This window comes from Phasianus colchicus, chromosome 3 (assembly GCF_987193195.1).
Source record: "Phasianus colchicus chromosome 3, bPhaCol1.hap1.1, whole genome shotgun sequence".
NCBI classification, from domain to species: domain Eukaryota; kingdom Metazoa; phylum Chordata; class Aves; order Galliformes; family Phasianidae; genus Phasianus; species Phasianus colchicus.
This window is the reverse complement of record NC_143438.1, coordinates 29,942,711-29,963,030: the sequence shown is the minus strand read 5'-3', so window position 1 is coordinate 29,963,030 and position 20,320 is coordinate 29,942,711. Positions and strand designations below refer to the sequence as shown.

At 36.9% G+C, this 20,320-nt stretch overlaps 1 protein-coding gene across 12 annotated transcripts in view; it reads right to left on the bottom strand.

Annotated features, from left to right (window-relative positions):
* Positions 1–20,320, bottom strand: part of FHOD3 (formin homology 2 domain containing 3) — a 367,457-nt gene that overhangs the window by 94,758 nt on the left and 252,379 nt on the right. For 6 of the 12 annotated variants that reach the window (XM_090137189.1, XM_090137192.1, XM_090137190.1 and 3 more), the window contains exons 9-11: positions 15,171–15,314; positions 12,966–13,204; positions 11,555–11,641 (exon numbers count right to left, since the gene is read on the bottom strand). In XM_090137189.1, the coding sequence (XP_089993315.1) occupies positions 11,555–11,641; positions 12,966–13,204; positions 15,171–15,314 (470 nt within the window). The remainder of the gene's footprint in view (positions 1–11,554; positions 11,642–12,965; positions 13,205–15,170; positions 15,315–20,320) is intronic. The other 6 variants (XM_090137193.1, XM_090137196.1, XM_090137197.1 and 3 more) reach the window with 1 other exon arrangement.

The following is a 20,320-nucleotide window of genomic DNA, read 5'->3' as shown; positions in this document are numbered from 1 at the left end:
CGTGGCTACTAAAAATATGAACAAAATCTGTCCTGTCACGACTCTGTTTTAAGTTCCTGTCAAGTTTCCAAATCGATGTTAAATTCCTCACTCTCCTCACTCATCTCAAAACACCGAAAATCATAATTGAAATATTTATTAGAAACATTGGAGGTCCTAATTTTGAAAGGTCTTTATTTTTTCATCTGAGTGAAAGCTATTAAGGACAGGAGCATAAAGACATTAAAATCTTGTACAGTGCAAGTTGAACCGGGAACCATCAATGTTATATTTACAAAAAACTGAAGAAGAAGAGGAAAGGAAGAATATACCCAGAATTAAAGAGAGCTGGCGCACAGTATAAGACCACTACAGAGCACAAGATCATTAGTATTTTTTCTTGAGACCTTGTCATCCTGTTTCTGCATCTTATGTTTATAAGCTTGAACTGATGGTCTAAATCTTGATATTACATCATTTATTTACCAACAGTGACAGCTGCTCCCTACCCTACCATTCAAAGTTTTTTTTTTTTAAATCAGTACTTATCAGATAAGGATATTAATTGGTACCTAAAGCCCCAAATTTACTTTTACCACAGTCTATTTCGCCAGAGCCTGCTGAAGTTCGCAGCTCAATTAGGACTTAAAATTCCATTTTAGGCACCTGTTTTTGAAAATGTTGAGCTTCTGTGTAAAAAGTTTACAACTTTGTAGAGATCTATACAATAAATACAGCAGGTTAGCAGAAATCAATTAAAATACAGTAGCTGGGCTTTCTAATTACCTTGCAAAGCATCCTTCTAATCCATTAATGGGATAATCTAATCCTTGTTCAACTTTCTTAACTGCAAACACAAAACCACCCCAAATTAAGCCTATATATAATAGCCTTTATAAAATTTGGATATATAGCCTGTTACAAAACATACACAGCATCTTATCTTAGAAGAGAAGCTAGTTTTCTGAAGGAAAAAAAAAAAAAAAAAAAAGAGCCTTGAAAACCAAGCAGCTTAAAGAAATGCTCCTGTCAAACCCAGCTGAACTGGTCAGCAATTCAGAAGACAAACCTGGAAACTGAACTACAGTATTTCAGTTCTCAAGGCTACCAATGACATATTTTCCATAACCACTAGCATTTCTTTAAAAACATAATTCAGATATAACTAACTCTTCAGAATGTATGTAAGAAAGCCATGTTTACAGGATTTGAGCCTTTTACATACACCCTTCTTTCAGATAAGCTGTGCAGCCATATGCCAAAGACTAAGGGATAAGCAAGAAATAATTTCACCTTTAAGTCAATCACAAGAACTTAAAACTCTTCTCAGAGAGAACATTTGAGGACCTGTTTTGGTTCAAGCCTGTCTGAAATTGTCTACAACAAGAAATAGTACTTCAACTGGGGGGTGATATGAACTACATGGAGCTGTAGAAAATTGCAGGCTCTGACCTCCTTCATGATTCTTCACAATTGTTCATAATGTGACATCACTGTTGTGATGTTTATCTGCAGCTTCATCTGAAGAAACCAAAAATCAAGAGCTCTGCTTCTCAGACATAATGACTTGCTGTACTCCAAAGGAGCCAAGCAACTGTAACAGCCTTTCCATTTGAACATTACTTGAAAATATCATGTTTCAAATAAACTTTGCATGCACAGCTCTGTGTAGCATGCTTTTTATTATAGAGTATAATCAGACATTTAAACACATCCCTAATGTGTACTGTTTCAAAGTTGAATATTTTATTGGAAGTTTATCTATTATAGATTATTGCACATATTATTCCCATAATTGCAGCCAGATAATTCTTCCGTCAGGCCAAGGATTTCCACGAGTCTCCTTGACTTCTTAGTAAGCAGAACTTTTGACCAGAAAACTCTCTTCCTCTGCTAATGTTAAATCTTCGTTCATGACAATTATCTGGAGAAGTCAGGGGAATTAGCTTATTTTTTGTGTTTCTGCAGTACAGGTGGCCAGTGGTATGCACAGACATGGTCATACTCGCTAGCAGAAGGAAGCTAAGTTTGATCAAGGGAAATTTACACAGTGAAAATATATGTGTGCAAGCTCAGTCAGAAGACCTGCTGAATTAAGCATGGTTCATTCAACAAAGGCAAAAATGATAGTTGTTTGTCAGTATTCTGCTAGGTAAATCATTCCCAAAAGACAGAAACAACAAAAAAAAATCCACCTGAATATTTATTGAACAGGAAAACACTACCAAAAGACAGATGACATTCTTGTAAAGAAAAGAATATCAAACTGAGGGATGCTCAAACAGAACAGCAGACAGATTTGGGAACTCATCTGGGCACCTAACTATTCTGTGTTCTTTTTTGTGCAAAATGAAAAAGAGATGGTATGGAAAAACACTTTCCCACATACAAATGCAAGTGCTGTGTCAGTGCAATAATAGAATTAAATGAAGAAAAATGATTCATAGGGAGGTTTTCAACTGAGCTACGTTGCAGTAACCAGAACATTTTTCAGTAGCACAGAGCAATTTATCCTGTTCCAACTCAAGGCAAATATTTTTCCTGAGACAGAGATGAAGGGCTTCAGCTAATGCTGAAGGACCCGATATATTCAGCTAATGTTAAGGCTATTACTGGATTATTTCAGTTCCATGACAACAGTACCAGATTAGAAATGCTTAAACAAAAGCTTTGCAGCAGTGAAAACAGATTTAACAATCATTCACTATGTTTATTTTCATCTTCAAATGGATTGCTGCTACAGGTTGTCAGCCCCACCAAACAAACAAAAACCCCAAATCCCACAAATCTTTATAAACTGTATCATCAGCCATGGCAACTAACAAACATCTACTAGGGCACTCTTTGAATGTGGTTGAAACAAAGTATTTATAGCCCTTCAAAATACACGTTCAAAAAGACTATAAAAGTGCAGTTTACGGATAAAGAATCATTGAGACATCAAAATGAAATCTAAGACTTTAAAACTAATGAATTAGCTTTTCTTTTTTTCTTTTTTTAATGTAAAAAAAAAATAAAAAAATAGAAGAGTACCAATCAAATTTGTCCTGCTGCTTTTAAATAGTTGCCTGAAGTTATGCACCGGTATAAATGCTAATGAATGCAGACTGATGAAATGAAATGATAATCAATGGACCAATCTGCGAGTTATCAGAAGGCAGGGGCAAAGTGCACGAGATGCTCAACATCTTACCCAACATTGTGAAATATGATTTTCAAAATCTATGAACCGATGTGTCTGCCATGCACTTGTGCAATGTATACAAGATCACCTAGTCAATTACTTGTTACCCCGTACAAGAGTTCCCCTCTAGTCTCCCCCATAACACATTTCTTTATGGTTGATGAATGCAGCTTGAAGACACTCAAACTTTGGTTGTTCTAACTTGCAGTCTTTCCATCTTTTTATTTTATTTTAATTTCTAAAAACAAAGACATAGCCAATAGAAAAAAGGAAAGGATAAGACTGTGCTGAAGGAAAAGAAACACAGCCAGAAAAGAAGCACAAGCACAAAAACATATTCTACTATGCTTGGTATCAGTGGAAACTTTTAAATTAAAATATATGCTTTAAATCATTTTAATTCAGTGTGGAAGAATTTGACCACTAATATTTGAATAGAGAACAAAATGAAAAAGGACGGTCTTGCCATATTTAGACTACTAACTTTTTGGTCTGCACATACAATGCATATATAACTTAAAAAATGAGATAACAGCACATTAAAAAAAAATCTTACTATGATATATGATTCCAGTTCATGTAGGGCTCATTTAACCTTTGCTAAAGTCTTCCCAAATATTTCCTTCAAAATTTTTCAGGTCATTAGACAAGGATGTTAGTGTACTTCTGAGCCTTTTTAGACCACCCATATTGAAATTGTCAAAAAGGGAACACTGTACTTCAGTGAAGAAAAAGGCCTTTAAGTTACGAAGTGACCCAGAAAATAAAGGACTGGGGAATTGTAGAGCTATTGGCCATTATTCCCACACTCCCTGAAAATCACCCAATGTGCAGTTAATTGCTAATTAGGAATTTTCTCTCTTTTTCTTCCTAACTAAGTCAAATGCTTTACAGTTTAGCTTCTTTAAATTACTTCCATTTAAACTTTCATCGCCTTTTAGAGAAGCTGCTACTAACTAGGAATAGAGGCCACATTTAGCTAAGGAAAAGTGACCATTAGCCATTCTACAATATTATTATAAGAGAAAAATTGTACAGCTGAACTCAGTAGTACAGTTTTTCTTTCACGTTCCTCCCACTTCAGACCTCTGATCCGCATTACCTCTTGAACAGAACTTGGAAAACTGCTTCCCTGAACTCCCTACAGGTGAACAAACAGAAAATGAAAAACGTTCCATCAAAGAAAAGTCTTTATAAGTCACAGTGGATGTCATTTTATTTTCTTTTGCAATTGCTTGCCACTGCCCTCAATTTATGAGTGGAATACCACTTTCACTGGTTAGACAGCACAATTCATACATAAATTCTTAAGTCCTCGTAAAACAAACAAATGCTTTGGTACACTTCTGCTGCTTTTTCCTTTCTTGTATGCTAGCTGCCAGAACACAGACAAGTGATCTTTCACGAAAGCTGAAAGCAATGATAACTGAAATCTGTAATTTCTTATTTTGTAAGAAACAAGTACTTTTCTCCTCCACCAAAACTGAAAGAAATCTCCTATGAAGCCCCAAGTTCCCATTCCACTCTTCCAGGTGACAGATCACTGCAATTTGTGCGACTACATGAAGATGAAAACCCATGAAATGGTATGGAAAACAAATTACTTGAAAAGCCTAAAAAATCTGGCATTTTGCATGGGAAAAAAACTCAAATGCATAATAATAGTGGTTAAAAGGGAACTTCTCTTAGTATTTCTGTCCTAAATAAAGAACTTATCAGGAAAAAAGTTTTGGAAATCACAAGTAATGTAAAGTACATATGTTCTCCATGCCTTCATATCATGCTGCTCTTTATCTTTAGATTCCTGTTATTTTCTTATTTCCAAAATGTGCTCAGTAAGAACTTTTCACACCTAAAAACGTAGGTAATGCCTTCACACTTTATTCATTGCTACAGTTTGTTTATATAGGGCATATCAAAGCAGAGCAGAACAACAGAGTCTTGCTTAAGATACTGACAAGGCTGTGCAAAGACTTCAAGACTCACAGCTCTCTGATCACCAAACAGCACTGCTGTTTTTATATCTGTATGAGTAGCAGAGGTAAAGAAACAAAATCCTGATGAAGAGAGGTTTTAGAAGCAATAAACACTGAAACATATACAGGAAGGGAGAAGAAATAGTGTTTTCAGAGCTTGGAACTGCATATTGGTTGACGCCTTGAGGTCACTGTTGCTGCCCCTTACTTCAAAGGGAGGGCTCTGGAAATGGAATCCAGCCAAATTGTTGTCTTTTTTTCCCTCCCATCACATCGTATGTGTAAAATACTTCCCTGGCATTAGAGAATTATGTTTACAAATACTGGGAACATGCTGGGGAGGTAAACTCTCTGAGACACATATGCCAGTCAGTCAGACACTACCATGGTCCTCCACAAATACAGATTCAAATCTTGATTGAGCATTACATTTCTTCAGGTAGTTTCTTGAAGCTAAATGTGCAGTGAAAAAAAAAGACTTAGGTTATGCTGCACTTGTACTAGTCATGCAGACATAACCTCACTTAAGTTTCAGTGTTTTTTCATTATTCTTTAAATTCAAAGTGGAAAAATCTACCATTGCTTCTACAACAAAATCCAGCACTGCAAACTGGATTCTGTACATAATTGCATACCTGAATGAGAGATGTGTGGCCTCCCTTTCTCAAACCCCAAACTAGCATTGCCTTAACAGAATAGTTTTTTGTATGCTGCTGTTGTCAAAGGCTGATAAAGGTCAGAATCACAGAAACATAGAATCACTCAGGTTGGAAAAGACCTTAAAGATCATCGAGTCCAACCGCAACCTAACCATACTATCCCAACTAACAACCCTTCACTAAATCATGTCCCTCAGCACCACATCTAAATGGTTTTTAAACACATCCAGGGATGATGACTCAAGCACCTCCCTGGGGAACCTATTCCAGTGCTTAACAACCCTTACTGTAAAGAAGTTTCTCCTGATATCCAACCTAAAGCTCGCCTGGCACAACTTGAGGCCATTTTGCCTCGTCCTGTCACCTGTCACCAGTGAGAAGAGACCAACCCCACTCTCACTGCAATCACCTTTCAGATATTTGAAGAGAGCAATAAGGTCTCCCCTCAGGTTCCTTTTCCCCAGACTGGACATCCATAGTTCCTTCAGTCTCTCCTCATAGGGCATATTCTCCAAGCTCTTCACAAGCCTTGCCCTTCTTTGAACCCGCTCCAGCACCTCAATGTCCTTTCTGTCAGATGCTGTGAGCAGATGCTACTACCTTACCAGTCTTTTCAATCTGATGTATAAATCCAGTCTTTTCAATCTGATGCATAAATAGAATCACAGAATGGCCTGGGTTGAAAAGGACCACAATGATCATCGAGTTTCAACCCCTCTGCTATGTGCAGGGTCACCAACCACCAGACCAGGCTGCCCAGAGCCACATCCAGCCTGGCCTTGAATGCCTCCAGGGTTGGAGCATCCACAACCTCCTTGGGCAACCTGTTCCAGTGTGTCACCACCCTCTGAGTGAAAGACTTCCTTCTAATTTTTAACCTAAACCTCCCCTGTCTTAGTTTTAACCATTCCACCTTGTCTTATCACTATCCACCCACATAAACAGTCGTATCCCCTCCTGTTTATGCACTCCCTCCGAGTATTGGAAGGCCGCAATGAGGTCTCCCCGGAGACTCCTCCAAGCTAAACAAGCCCAGATCCCTCAGCCTTTCCTCATAGGAGAGGTGCTCCAGCCGTATATCCTAAACCATTGCTTTACAAACCATTGCCATTTTACCTTGTACTAATTAAAAATGTGAAAAAGTTAACATCTCTATCATAACTAATGATATGTCATCCTATTTCAAAGCCACTGCTAGTGCTAGGTAGCTCAGATTAAACACGTATGTATTAAAGAGATGCTTAGCCTATCCATGCCCATGACTGCATTTTCATCCTGGGGATGTGTTCTTTTTCTAGATTTGTGCCTCAGTTACTCAAATATAAAAAAACAGAAATTAAAGACAAATGTCTAAGAAAACATACATTTGCTTCCTTTTATTAAATCAATAAAAGTAATTTTTTTATTTTCTCTTCTGGACCCTTAATATCTTCATCAGAACCCAAGTCCTCCATTAAAAGGTAACATAGAGTCTTTCACTTTCCTATATCATATATATCTGTATTTCTGATAGAAAATGACATTAAGAAATGTAGTATTTACATATCCTTAAAAAAAAACCCCACATAGAAAACCTACCAATCACTATACTCACAACTTCAACTCACAGTTATCTGTATTTACATAATCAAACATTTCTACATTGTGAAGCAGAGTCACCAGAACTTGAAACTTCATGACAAAAACTAGAATTCTGCCACAGTAAATGTTACAGAAAATAAGAAATTAGCTATGGTTTACATTGTTGGAAGACAGAAAATCACTTAAAAACAAATAAGAAGTCTCAGCTGAATATTGGACAAACTACCCCTGCAGGCCTGGCTTTATATCAAGCAAATTAAATAATCAGTTAACAGGACATAATAGTCAAACAAATATCTGAGTAGTTGATTAAAAACTCTGCAAGAATCCAAAGCTGAGCAGTAAAAATGTTTTAGCTCAGCTATGTTCATTGTTTTCTGGCAAAACCAAAATAATGTCAAGATCGTTTCCTGAATTTTAGCCATCTTCAAACATCAGAAGCATGTATTTTCTGACAAACATATCCTTATGATTTCTTAGCACAGTTTTTCTTTGTTTAGACAACAATTTTCCAATTTTCTCCGGGAATGTAAAGGGTGCAAAAGCCTTGAGCTCAGTGTGCACTGTGCAACAGTGCCACGTCCAACTAGTCCAGAAATATTCAGGAAACTTTGGAATTTCCTGCACTACTCTATGCTCAGAAGAAGAGTCATCACAGCTTTCCAGGAAAGACCCTACCACTGCTACCAGCAAACCTGGTCTTCTGAAGGCCAAATTTTTTCCAATTGAAAATCTGGAAGCCTCAAGTGGACCCACACATTTGCTTTTCCTTACACTTTTTTTAGCCTTTTAGGTCTAAATAGAGGCAGCTTGTAAAAAGTAGTTACTGGTGCCCCACCAGGGTGCAGGCTCCACTCTGATGAGTTAAGATGGCAGTCAGATATTCTGCATGCTAGGTTCCAAGCATAGTAATACCAATATGAAAGTCCTACCAAAAGCTTAGTAACCTATAGAGAAATATGTATAGTGAGCAGTTCTGGTAATTTTTTTTTCAGTTTTTGATGATGTAAAATGAATGAGAACTACGTGGAAAAAAAAAGAAAAAAAGAAAAAAAAGAAGGTGTGGCAAAATGTAGTGAATACCTAATCCTAGCTATTAGCAACTTTATAAATCACAGAGTCTTAGAATATAACAAATTCCACACAACTTTGAGAGCTAGCAAATTCTTAGCAAATTCTGCTAAGAGCTCCCATGCTAAATCTCATAGAAGCTGGCTCAGCTGGCTGACTCAGCTCACGTGGGACACCAAGGAAGAGACAGAGATGGTCTCTGTGCAGTCCGAAGGGAAATGCACAACAAAAGGAGAAGAAGCTGGCTCATTCAAAAAAAAAAAAAAAATGGGATAAAGAATTGTTTCTGGTTTGTATGTATGCTTTAGTAAAGCACCTGTTCCATGAAGACAGCACTGAGCAGTTTCAAACTATCTGTTTTCTACTCTCTTGATGCCAGACAAAGTGAGACTGAAAGAGAGAAATTTACATTTTAAGACTTCTACCCAGAAGTCACTGCACATAATAAAAATAGAAATCTAGTCTAAGTTCCGTGGCACTACTAACGCATGCATTGTGAGGTTGGAAAAAGCTAGCTTTACTTTAAAAACAAAACACCCTCACACAAAATAAACACGAAAAAATTTGTTTAAAACTCTACTATTTAAGTAACAGAATGCTAGACCACAGATTGAGAGAACTGAATTTGAACTGGGACAGAAGACCTTAGGAGGTGCCCTCAGCAAAGCACTTAAAGTGTGAGGTGTTAAGAGGACAGATATTCTGATATTCCCCCCAAGGCCTGTTGGTGCCCTATGTCATCACAGTAAAAGAAAGGAGTTTTGAGCAAAGCAAACCTACTGGTGAAGCATATAAAGTATGCTGTAGCAGCTACGTATCACTAAACCAGCCTTTCTTATTTAAGTAGTTGTTATCAACTTATTTATTTATTTTGTAACAGACACATTAGGCTGAGTTTCACTCTCCATGAAAATGATTTTAACACGAAGCAGATTTGGGCTTTTATTTTATTTTATGAACCACAAGCCAAAAATATATGTATTTACTTTAGCAGAAGGTTCCCAAATGGATGAAAAAGGCCTGCAAGTTTTCGTTTTGCTTGCCCTTAGCATTTACAGTCAACTTTTCCCAGCTTAAAACCCGAAATCTGCTCTCAATTAGCCTGGTGTAAATCAGAGCAATTCCATTAATTTCAGACAACTTTTCTGGGTATAGAGCATTGTAAGACAGAACAGAATTTGGCCAATACTGTCCTTTTTGTTTTACTGGCACCATGGGTTTTTCTCTTTTTTGGAAGACTTATCGGTTGACACAAAGCAGATGACTGTGGACAACCTGTTTGATGTGGTAAACAAAAGCAAAGTAACTGCCAAACCAGCCAACACAGCTAGAAAGAAATGAAACATGAACACTGTGGGAATGAGAATTCGAGGAGGATCTTGAACCTTCTCCTGATTTTGGTAGCGAAGTCCAAAAATAACCAAGGATATTGTCTAAAACAGCACAGAATACAATTTTAATCTCTAATTAAGACCAAAAGAAGTAATTCCACTGAACTTGATGGTGTTAATCCACAGTAAAAACAGACACTGAAATCTGCAACCACACAGACAGTTTAGGAGTAACATAATAACATTTTCACAAATTTTATAATCTTTTTACCAGTTTCCTACTGGTAAAGAAAATGTAGTGAATGAGTAGAGAGACTGAAACCCCTTTTGAAGAATCTATTTCTGTAAATACAGCACTGCAAAACCTCACTGCAAACTTTTTTCCTTCCTTGAGAGAGACTATAGTTATGAACCAAAAGAAAGCCAATGGCAAAAGACAGACCTTTCTTGCATGAACAAATTGTATTTACAGTTGTTGAAGGCAATAAGTAATTTTTATCTATTTTTACATATTTATCTCTATAACACCAGTGATGGAAGCACAAAGGGCACAATATTTCTTTTGAAAGAATCATAAGGCACCATACTTTAACTTAAAATTTTAAAATGTCATTATAAGTTGTAGTAAGGCCTAAACATATGATGCTGCATTAAAATCCTTTAAATTGATAAAAATATTGCTTCACAGACCAGGCGCTCAAGTTTGAAAACTTAATTCTGATAGGAACATCACAGAGATAAAAATGTCTTTCAACTTAGGGTTAATTCAAACTTTAGAAATGTGCAAAAAATTTGAACGAGTCACTTAATTTTTTTTCTGTTCCACTTTAGCTATCAGATGTAGAGACTGCTTCGTTTATCTACACTATTTAAATGAAAGTTGAGAGATTCAGTGAGATATGGTAAAGAACAAAGGCTGGTTTTACTCTTCCTACCACAGTTATGAATTTGGATAGGCAAAAACATGAAAAATGTGAAGGACAGAAACGGTTTTCCTGAAAAGTTAATTTATCAGAAAGCCAGTAGGATATACAGAGGAGTCAACGTGGACAGCTGACTAGCTTCCTGTCACAGCAACATAGAAAATTTCACTGGGCATAGAAATGGTATCTTTGGGCACAAAAATGCATTCTGTGGTTTTTACAGAACACATGGCCAATAGGGAAATATAAATTTCCAATAGGAAAAATAAATTATTTGGTAGAACAACTTCAACACAAAATTAAACTTGAACGTTTACATGAATACATATCTGTAAATGTTTAAATGAAGATTTATTTATTGGATTTAAACTTAAATTATACTTAATTAACAACTTCAAGGAGGATATGGAATAGAAATTGTTATTTTTTCAGAAAAGGAAGATAGTTATTGAAATTATACTATATTGGTGAAAAAATATTTCAAAGAACTTATAAAACTCATCTGTCAAGTAATCTACTAGCTTGCTACTAAATATCAGCTCAAGCATAAATTTGTTAGGAATTATGGAGGACTGCAATATAAAACTAGTAAGCAAACACTGAAAAATGTATTAGTAGAAGCTGCTGTCTTGCATGACTTGCTTAATTACAGCAAGAAAATCAACTTTTTTTTTAGAATTAAAGCAGTTCCTCATCTTTAATCCAAATTCACCAGTTTAGCAAATCAACTGCATCTGCTCTACACTGATTGATGCAGATTCTCAGTCACATTAGTAAGTCCTAAATTGGTGCCCAAGACCATGCACAAAGCTTTCCACGCAGAGCAGCTGAAGCTCCCAGCTGTACTCACACTGAAGATGCCTTAAATTCAGCCTCAGAAGCACTGTCATCCTTGTCATCTGCCTGTAAGACCATAGGGCTCTTGGCCTCCAGCTCACTAAACACCCAGCCAATAGGATGGGATGGATAAACATGAATATGTTGCCAAATAGAAAAAAAAACAAAACAACAACAACAACAACAAAAGAAGAGAACAAAAACAAACCACCAAAACAAAAAACAAACAAAAAAACAACACATATACAAAAGAAGAAAAAGAAAAAAGCCATTTTGTGGTATACAATATTCAACTACTATTTGAACTGTTTGCAGTCTCATATTTTCATACTGACAGCAACCATTAAACTCTAGTTTAAACTCAGTTTGCTTTGTAAGATGGGCAGCATTATAGGAAACATGGGGTTTTAAGGCTTTAAGTTTCCACTTTGTGCTAATCAACAGGGACCCCAGAGAACTTCCCAAATGCTATTATCAACACAGGAAACACTCATCATGGAGCACACTTTTCTTTTGCAAATTGCTTCCTGAGCCACTGGAAGACAGATGTGTCCACCTTTAGTTACCTGCAGCAAATGTATCTTCATGTGAATTACTCAGCTAGATTCGCTTTATAGTTAAAAAGAGAGAAATAGCCAGCTTCAAAGCATTATTCCTCTTAGCTGAAATTTTAGACATGTAGAATACGTTAGATAACTGAAGGCTTACAAGAGCTTGCTACGCTCCACAGACATTAAAGGAGGCAAGCTGATCAGACATCTTACTTAAACAAAATTAATTCCAGCCCTCCTGTGTGGTATTCAGACGCGCTGGGGTTCTGCAGCTCCCATTTTTTCTAAGCATGCATAGTCCAAGCAAACAACAGTACTATAGGCAGTGACACTAGCTCTAACAGACTTCACTATTGCAAACTGTTCCTCAAGTAGTCATTACTGTCTCTTTTTTGTTAATTACAGAAGATCAGATACATTCACTAGTATGGAAAGGAAAAAAGAAAAGGAAAATATTTATGCTGGAATGTCTTTTGCAAAGGGAAGAAATCAATTAACAGTAACATAAATAGAGCAAGTAACTGCATTAATGTGACTATATACCTGTACAATCTCCCATTATGTCCATATATTGAACATCAAATCTATCAAACAATACCTTATGTACTTTGGGTTCATTTACTTAGGGCAGATAGTGTCAAAGAACCATCTTTATCTACGTACCAAAGAATATGTAGGTAAATCAAGTCACCTACAAATCTATGTGGCTTTTTTTAAACTTCAAATGTTCTCATTTTTTTGGTTTTTTTTTTCTGATTCATCAAAACAGAAAGAAAACAAACACTGGAAATCTGGCAGATTAATTAAGTGCAGTAAACATAATGGAAAGTAACAGGAATAAAGGAAGGCCCGCCTCTTAGCTCAGGCACCTACCTCTCACTGAGATCTTCCACGCGCTGTCCGTGACCTAGCATGAAGCTGGGGTGTGACTGACTGCACGGACTTGCGGGTGCTGATAAAGTGCTTTTGACGTTCTGTACCGAGTGCCTGCGGCTCCGCCGGCGCTCCAGGCCCCTTCGCTCATTGCCGCCCAGACTGGCCCTTCTTCTGTCCTTGCGCCCACTGGGAGGGGGGTCAGCGGTCTCATCGCCATCCTCGTGCCTCAGGGTCATCTGAGGAGGAAAGAGAGGCAAGGTTTCTGACGTGCTTCCTATAGGGTTTCACACCTAGGCTTTAAGAATTTACTGATCTCAACAAGATTGATTCCTAGAGTCGTCATTTCTACAGATACCCCTCTAATTTGCTATCTATCCATTAGTGCACTGTGGCAGCTCAAGTGATAGAATTCTACACTGACATCTTGAACAGAACACCGTAGGACTTGAAACAACAGATTTATTTTAGATTTGGGGTTTTTTGTTTGTTTTTTAGGACTTAATTTACAAGGAATCCAAGCAGTGCTAGACACCTAGCTCTCTTTGTTTCCTCCTAAAATACATAGGTAAATTCTTGTCTATGGTGAAATCAACTGGAAAAACTCCTATACACTCACTGATTAAACATTTCCTGCTGTTCAGACATGCAACTAGAAACGACTGAGTGAAAAGATAGCCTACTGCATTAGAAAGTATTTTAGAAAAGCGTCATCATTTATTCTCAGCCGAGAAAGAGATCAGCTGATGCATATGCAATTGCATTCTTCTTAAAGATCTCAATTTTTACAGATCTCCCTGAAAGTAAACAAAAGAAAAAAAGAAAAAGCAAACACTAACAAAACAAACCTTCTTCTGTGAACTCATACCACAATGGATTAATAGAAAAAAACAGAAACCACACATCTTTGCTGAACTTCCCAATTTTTAGGCTAGCATAATTACTTTCATATATGCCATTCAGTGGAAAATTCAGCATTTCCTGCCAGTTCAGAAGCACTGTCAATCCAGAGGAATATATGCATATTTCAGGAAAGAACAATGCTGAAAATAGCATGGTGACAATGACATCTGACAGAAAAATCTGACATATGAGTTCATCAGCTGGAAACAGTAGAGGAGCAGTATGTGGACGTAACTGTATTGAGCTTATGTGGCAACGTTTTCATAGTGAAGGGGCAGCGGAGATGAGCAAAGCCCAGCACTGCCCCAGAGGACGTCAGACTCAGCTCCAGCAGCTCCTAAGGGGATCCTCCACTGCCAGAGTTGGGCTATGAGCAACGCTGAGTGCACTCTGGGAAAGCAGATTTAAGAAAGGGAAACACTGCTGCACAACAGCAGCTGGGAGTGGAGTGAGAAGCTGAGTGAAACATCTCTCCAGGCACCAAGGTCAATGCAGAAGAAGAGCAAGCACAGAGCAGAAGCTCCCTGAAGCCCAGAGGCCTGATTCTTCTTGCAGTCTGGTCTACGTAGAAAGTAGCTCTGCTAAAGTTAGTTTAGTGACAGGATAAAGAATGGAAGAAAAAAATGGAGAATGAAAGCTACCAAATTCTTTGCTGGACACAGATGAAGATAAAAGTAATTTTATTTTGTAACACTATAACATGAATTCATGTTTACATTGTATTGATTTCTGCCTAAGCCTCCCCACTGCCAATACTTCCTGAAGTCTGAAAATTAGGCCTAATAATTAAGAAACTGGATATTCTACCCTTGCATATGACTATTTTGGTGGTTATTTTATACTTAGGTGATGAATGTGAAGTCATTCATTACTCCATTTCTGCAAACTGTACAGGATCTAGTCCAGTGTAAACTCGTAAACAAGGACTTGCTGGGTATTCAGCTGGAGAACAAGTGGCATTGAGCTCAGATGAACTTTTTTCACGAGTTGAATACTTCTGCATATTGCAAGAACCTCTACTTTTACTTGCAGTCAGAACTGCCTCTGAAGAGGCTAATAAATGTGCTGGTTTGCCTTGGAGCATGCCCCAGCACTAGTATGAAATGCAACCGTATGAGCTGAGCAGCCATGTACTTTTATCAGGTCACATATACAAATGTGTGTAATACTTCCAGCAACCAGATGTTTTTCTTCTAAAATAAAATAGATAACCAAATTTCACCTAGGCTATACTCCCCCCTTCTTTCAGCTTTGAAGTTTGCACAAGCTGTAAGATGTATAAAACAGGGCATGTTACGTTACCTCATAAATGTTAAATTGTTCAACTAAGTCCAAGTCTGTTCCTTTCTTGTTCAAGTGTCTCTGTGAAATAGCTTCAATGCCCAGCTCTTCGAGACAGTCCACCACATCGTAGAAAGAGTCTTGATCTGGCAACCCTGACAGCGTCTAAGAATCAAAGGGAAAACATTTAGATCTGCTTGTTTTGAAAAGAATTAAACAAAGGTTTTTAAAAGCGGGTGGCAAGTGGTGCTATGTATGATTTCAATAAAACAAAACCATGATGTGGGATTAGAGACACCGCTAAAAAACATAAAACAAGTGGCTCAGCTTTTAACAAACAACTCCGTGCACTGTGTAGAAAAATGAATAACTGGAAAAACAAATCAATGATGTTATTTCATACAAAAAAATATGGAAAATGTGGGTCTTTAAAATACACAGTTGGATTCTTCCTGGCTTCATTCAAGCACAAATTTGAAGAACTGAGAATGTTCAAGCATCAAACACAGGGATAAAAGCAAAGAGAGAAAAAAAATGGTTTAGCTAAAACCAGTGAAGCTGATTTCCTACTGATTCCTGTAACTTTGGCCTTAAGAAGAAAAATTTGAATGCACAGCTGTGTGATGTCAGGACAGCAGGAAACATCCTGCACCATGCGCCTAGCTGTCCTCAACACCTGCAGCAGAGGTCATTCCCCCAAATCCACAAATTGTTTATATTATGGAGGTATTGACGTCTTTCTTCCCTTTCAACTTGAGAAGTATTAACTAAAAGCATGCTGACTTCTTAACTCCTATATGTTTAAAGTTTTACGAATTCCTGATTATGGAGTAAATTGATAGCAGTCACACTGGAGCATTAGCGCACTAAAAAATAAAGAACGCCAATAATAATAGTGATTGAAAACAAACTTTTTGAACTCAGATCTTTATATGAGCACCTGCCCTATGTTCAAGAGAGAAAGCACTTCTACCACAGTTGTTTCTCATTTGGTAAATTCAGGAAACTAAGAAGAAATGGAAGGTGGTTTTCTGTAACATACCATGTATTTTATGTATGCCACTGAAGTGCAGGGAGTGAATCAAGCCACTCAACACTGTACTTTGGAGTGATGCATGGGAAGAGAACATGGGTGTTAGACAACTGTTCAGAACATGAGTGAATTTCCATCACAGTCCTGCAGACAACAAAGTCAATACAAAACCTATCTATTTTGGTTTGCTATTGCTTTCTGCTCAGCATGTGCTCATTTTTATCTGCTCTTTATATGTGACACAGAATGAGTCTCACTTGACATGAGCAGGAACTGCTGAATATTGTATGACCTACGTGCAGAGTGGCACCTGCTATATTGCAAGAATCAGTCTATCCAGAGCCATTTCTGCAAAGTAAGGGAGAGACACACTGGAACCAACACAGCTATTCTGGATTAGTGCTCTAAAGAGATACACATGTTGCAATAGCTTCTGCTCTCATAACCATATAATTACCTAAATAACCTATGCAGAGGAGAGAAAAAGGAGGAGAAAAGGAGAGACCAGGGGAAAAAAAAACAAGCACTCTCCTGAAAGGATTTCATTTTCTCCTGAATGGAACAGCATGAACTGTGCTGTGTCAATACTGAAAGTTGCTCTGAGCAGCAAAATGCAGAAGAGAACAGCTGCTCTGGACTATTTCCCTATACCAAGAAGCTTTACATTCAGAAAAATTATACAGAATTATATGAATAATGAGAGCAACAGACAGCTAGCATACTCCACCCCTTTAAACCTATGAAATCTGGCACTGGAAAATGTGCCAGGTTATTTGTTTGTTTTTGTTAACAAACAAACAAATTATTAAAATAATTATTAAAATAACTGACACAGCAACATTTCCTTCTTCAGTCACAACAGAACTACAGTCTGAAGTCTCATTATTACTGGTAAATTTAATAGTAAGAAGAATGCTTAGCACAAAAGTCCAATGAAGTGTTAGGGTTATATGTTCAGACTCTAATTAAAAAAAAAAAAAAAAAAAAAGTGCCCATCTAGGACAATATTAAAGCCTCTGTTTAAAATTCATCGAAGAAGAGGGAACGAAATTTTCCTGAACAGCACAGAAAATAGACAGCATGTATCTCCAATGTAGCTTTAACATGAATATGGAAACACTTTTCTATAAAAGGATGTGTTCTCTTGCTTACAAAAGAAGTAGACAGCTACTATGCTGGCTTGATTGTCAAACTGCTATGGTGACCATATTTCAAGCATAGTATGATGTGATATCCTACATCTAAAAGAGCAGACAGACCTACTGCTTATATACTCATTAAAACACTGAGGTGCTTGAATACATGACTGCTTAATACTGGCTTATGATACTAAAAGAGTGAGTTCTCATTTTCTTGGCGGCTACATAAAGAAGACAAGCAGCAGCACAATCAGAAGAGCAGAGGTCTAAAATTGGGCAGATCTTTATTTTTGCTGTTTCCCAAGTACCATGTTAAGTTCTTCAGTATTTGTATCCCAGATATTTCTTTCATCCCTGAAGACAGAACCTTAAAAAAAACTAAAATCCTACCAGAGAATTCAAATCTAGCCCCTTGGAGAAGTGTGTTTAAAACACACTCTTTGGTGTGCTTGCAGAATTTTGTTGTTACAGCTAGCTTAGAGGAAAACAGAGATTTGAAATCTCTCTAGAATCCTGGTCTACCAAAGAAGAACAAATATGAACATCAGGAGTCATTCCTATGCCTCTACCCATTTCTAGTTTGAGGAAAAATCTTTGAATTAAGATTTTTAATTTGTTTGCAGTGGTTTTGTGCAAATCGCTCTCAAATCCTTATGGGAACACTTGCACAACTTTGAGTACTTCTCTCTCAAGCATCTGCTTTTTGTAATGATTAAGTAAATAAAAACCAAAACCCTACCCTGAGAGTTTTGAGTTTGATATTTCTTCTTAACCACATTTATACTGAAGTGAAAACAATACATTTTACCCACCACTAACTTTAACAGTCCTAATAGAAAGAAAGGGAAGAAACTGATTGAGTTGTATAGGTACTAAAAAAGGATTACAAGACAAATATTTTTCAAGATGATTAATCCTATCAGATGATCTACAAAACTGGTAGTAGTAAAATAATCTTATATTTGTATGACCTCAGTTATGTTTCTTAACAAAGACAGAAATTAGTGCTAACCTATTCCTAGCTTCAGACTGAAAGGCTCTCTTCATGATTTTTAAAATAGGTACCCCTCGTTGATACTAGGCAGCAAAGTTAATCAGTATGTTTTGTCGTTTATGAAACAGGCACAGTATAAAGCAGTGGTACAGACAGAATATAGACATCAGAAAGACCAGCTAAATGTGTTTGGTGCGCAAGCTTTGCGTGGCAGTCCAAGTAACATAAAAGTACTGCTCTGTTACTAAACATCCAACAGACTGGGTTTCAGTAGAGCACCCACGTAATATAGAGAAATATTATCTAAGTCTTACATGCTATGGTGAAAAGCATAGTAAATCTACATCATAAATAAACACTTAAGGGCATTAGCCAAGTTTTCAGTTGCTTTGGGATAAAAAGAAGCATCTATCTTGCATTTGTTTTCCCAAGAACCACAACTTCTAAAACATATGCTGCTGCCAATGTTAAACGCAGGATGTAAGAACATCAGTGTTCCAATGTGGCAGCTATGATGTCCTTAAGGCAGATCACAGAAAAAATGTGCCAGCTGCTGCGTTCACACCATACTGGCCCATGACAGCACTTTTTTAGCTGCAGCTGCTGGACCACTGGTGGGTGGCACACTAAGCTCCCAGTGGTTAAACTGGACTGGAAGCTGGTATTTAAATTCCAGTCTTGCAATGGATCTGTTAAAAAAAAAAAAAAAGCATCCAGTGCTTAATCCGATTATACTAAAACATATTAATTTTTACATAGCGAGTAATAGGAATTTTATTTACCAGTTTACAAAAAGGGTTGTCTATTATGAGGGAACAAACAGAATTAAATAAAGTTAAAGGAAATATTAACAGTAATTTTGCAACTCCATAATTACTGGTGTAATCACAGCAACAAAAAGGTTTTGTAGCAAATTTTGAAAAGGACACAAAGTATGGAAGTAAACAGAAAAGTCAGTTGAATTCAACACAATTCTCTTTCTATATTTAGTGAGTAGGGGTTTTATAAATGTATGTATGTATGTGCATGTGTCTCTAGAAATAAATATAAAGGGATTCTATCTGGACCTCAATAAAAGGTCTAATAAGTTGCCTCTTTGGAAACAACCAATAAAAATGAAAGTAGGGATTAGAAAAAGATCTAATAGACATATGGAAGATGACAAAGGTTATACTGGAGCTATACAGAACCTGAAGTGCATGTATTGGGATCAATTTTATTTTAGAAATTTATTAATGTCTAAATCTTCCATAATTAGGAGAAATTTATTGAAATGTGAGCATAAGTAAATTGATTATGCATCAACAAACTGAGAGGAAGGATAAAAGGACTGAAGCAGTTCTTCTGTCAGTTTCTGAGCAGGAAGAAAAGCAGTCTGTAAATGTATATACATGGAAAAAGAAAAAGGTGCAGAAGTGTGCTTCCTTAAGACAAACTCCCCATGAGGTTTCTGCCTGCACCAAAAACTTTTTCAGTTCCTCTCCTGGAGAAGCTGAAAGCATCTGAGCCTTCTTTGTATTCTCTGCAGGGAAAAAAAATTACAACTGTGTCATGTTGCTTGCTGTTTTCTCTATAACCACGAAAAAAATCCCATTAAAAACATCATAAAGCTGTCCACAGGCCAGATCATAATTATAAGTGTGGCATTGTGGGATTCCTCTGTTCCTTGATCTTCGTAACTCCTTTGACTATGAGATGCTTTTTCTTTTTGTTTGCTTTTTAAAGAACTACCTTCTCCTAAAAATAGCTTTAAATGTAAAATTTAGACAAAAGAATCAACTATACCATGTGTATATGACAGAAAATAACTGTTGAAGTTAGATGCTAGATAGTAACACACACACACAAAAAAAAAAAAAAGAGAAAGAAAATTATCTCAGTAAGAGGAATCAGTATACAACATAATGAGACATAAAACAGAAACATTAAAATGAGTTGCCTCAGCTTTAACAGCAGCTAAAGACACATGCATAACAAGCAGGTGAGGCCTTTCAGAAAAATCAAT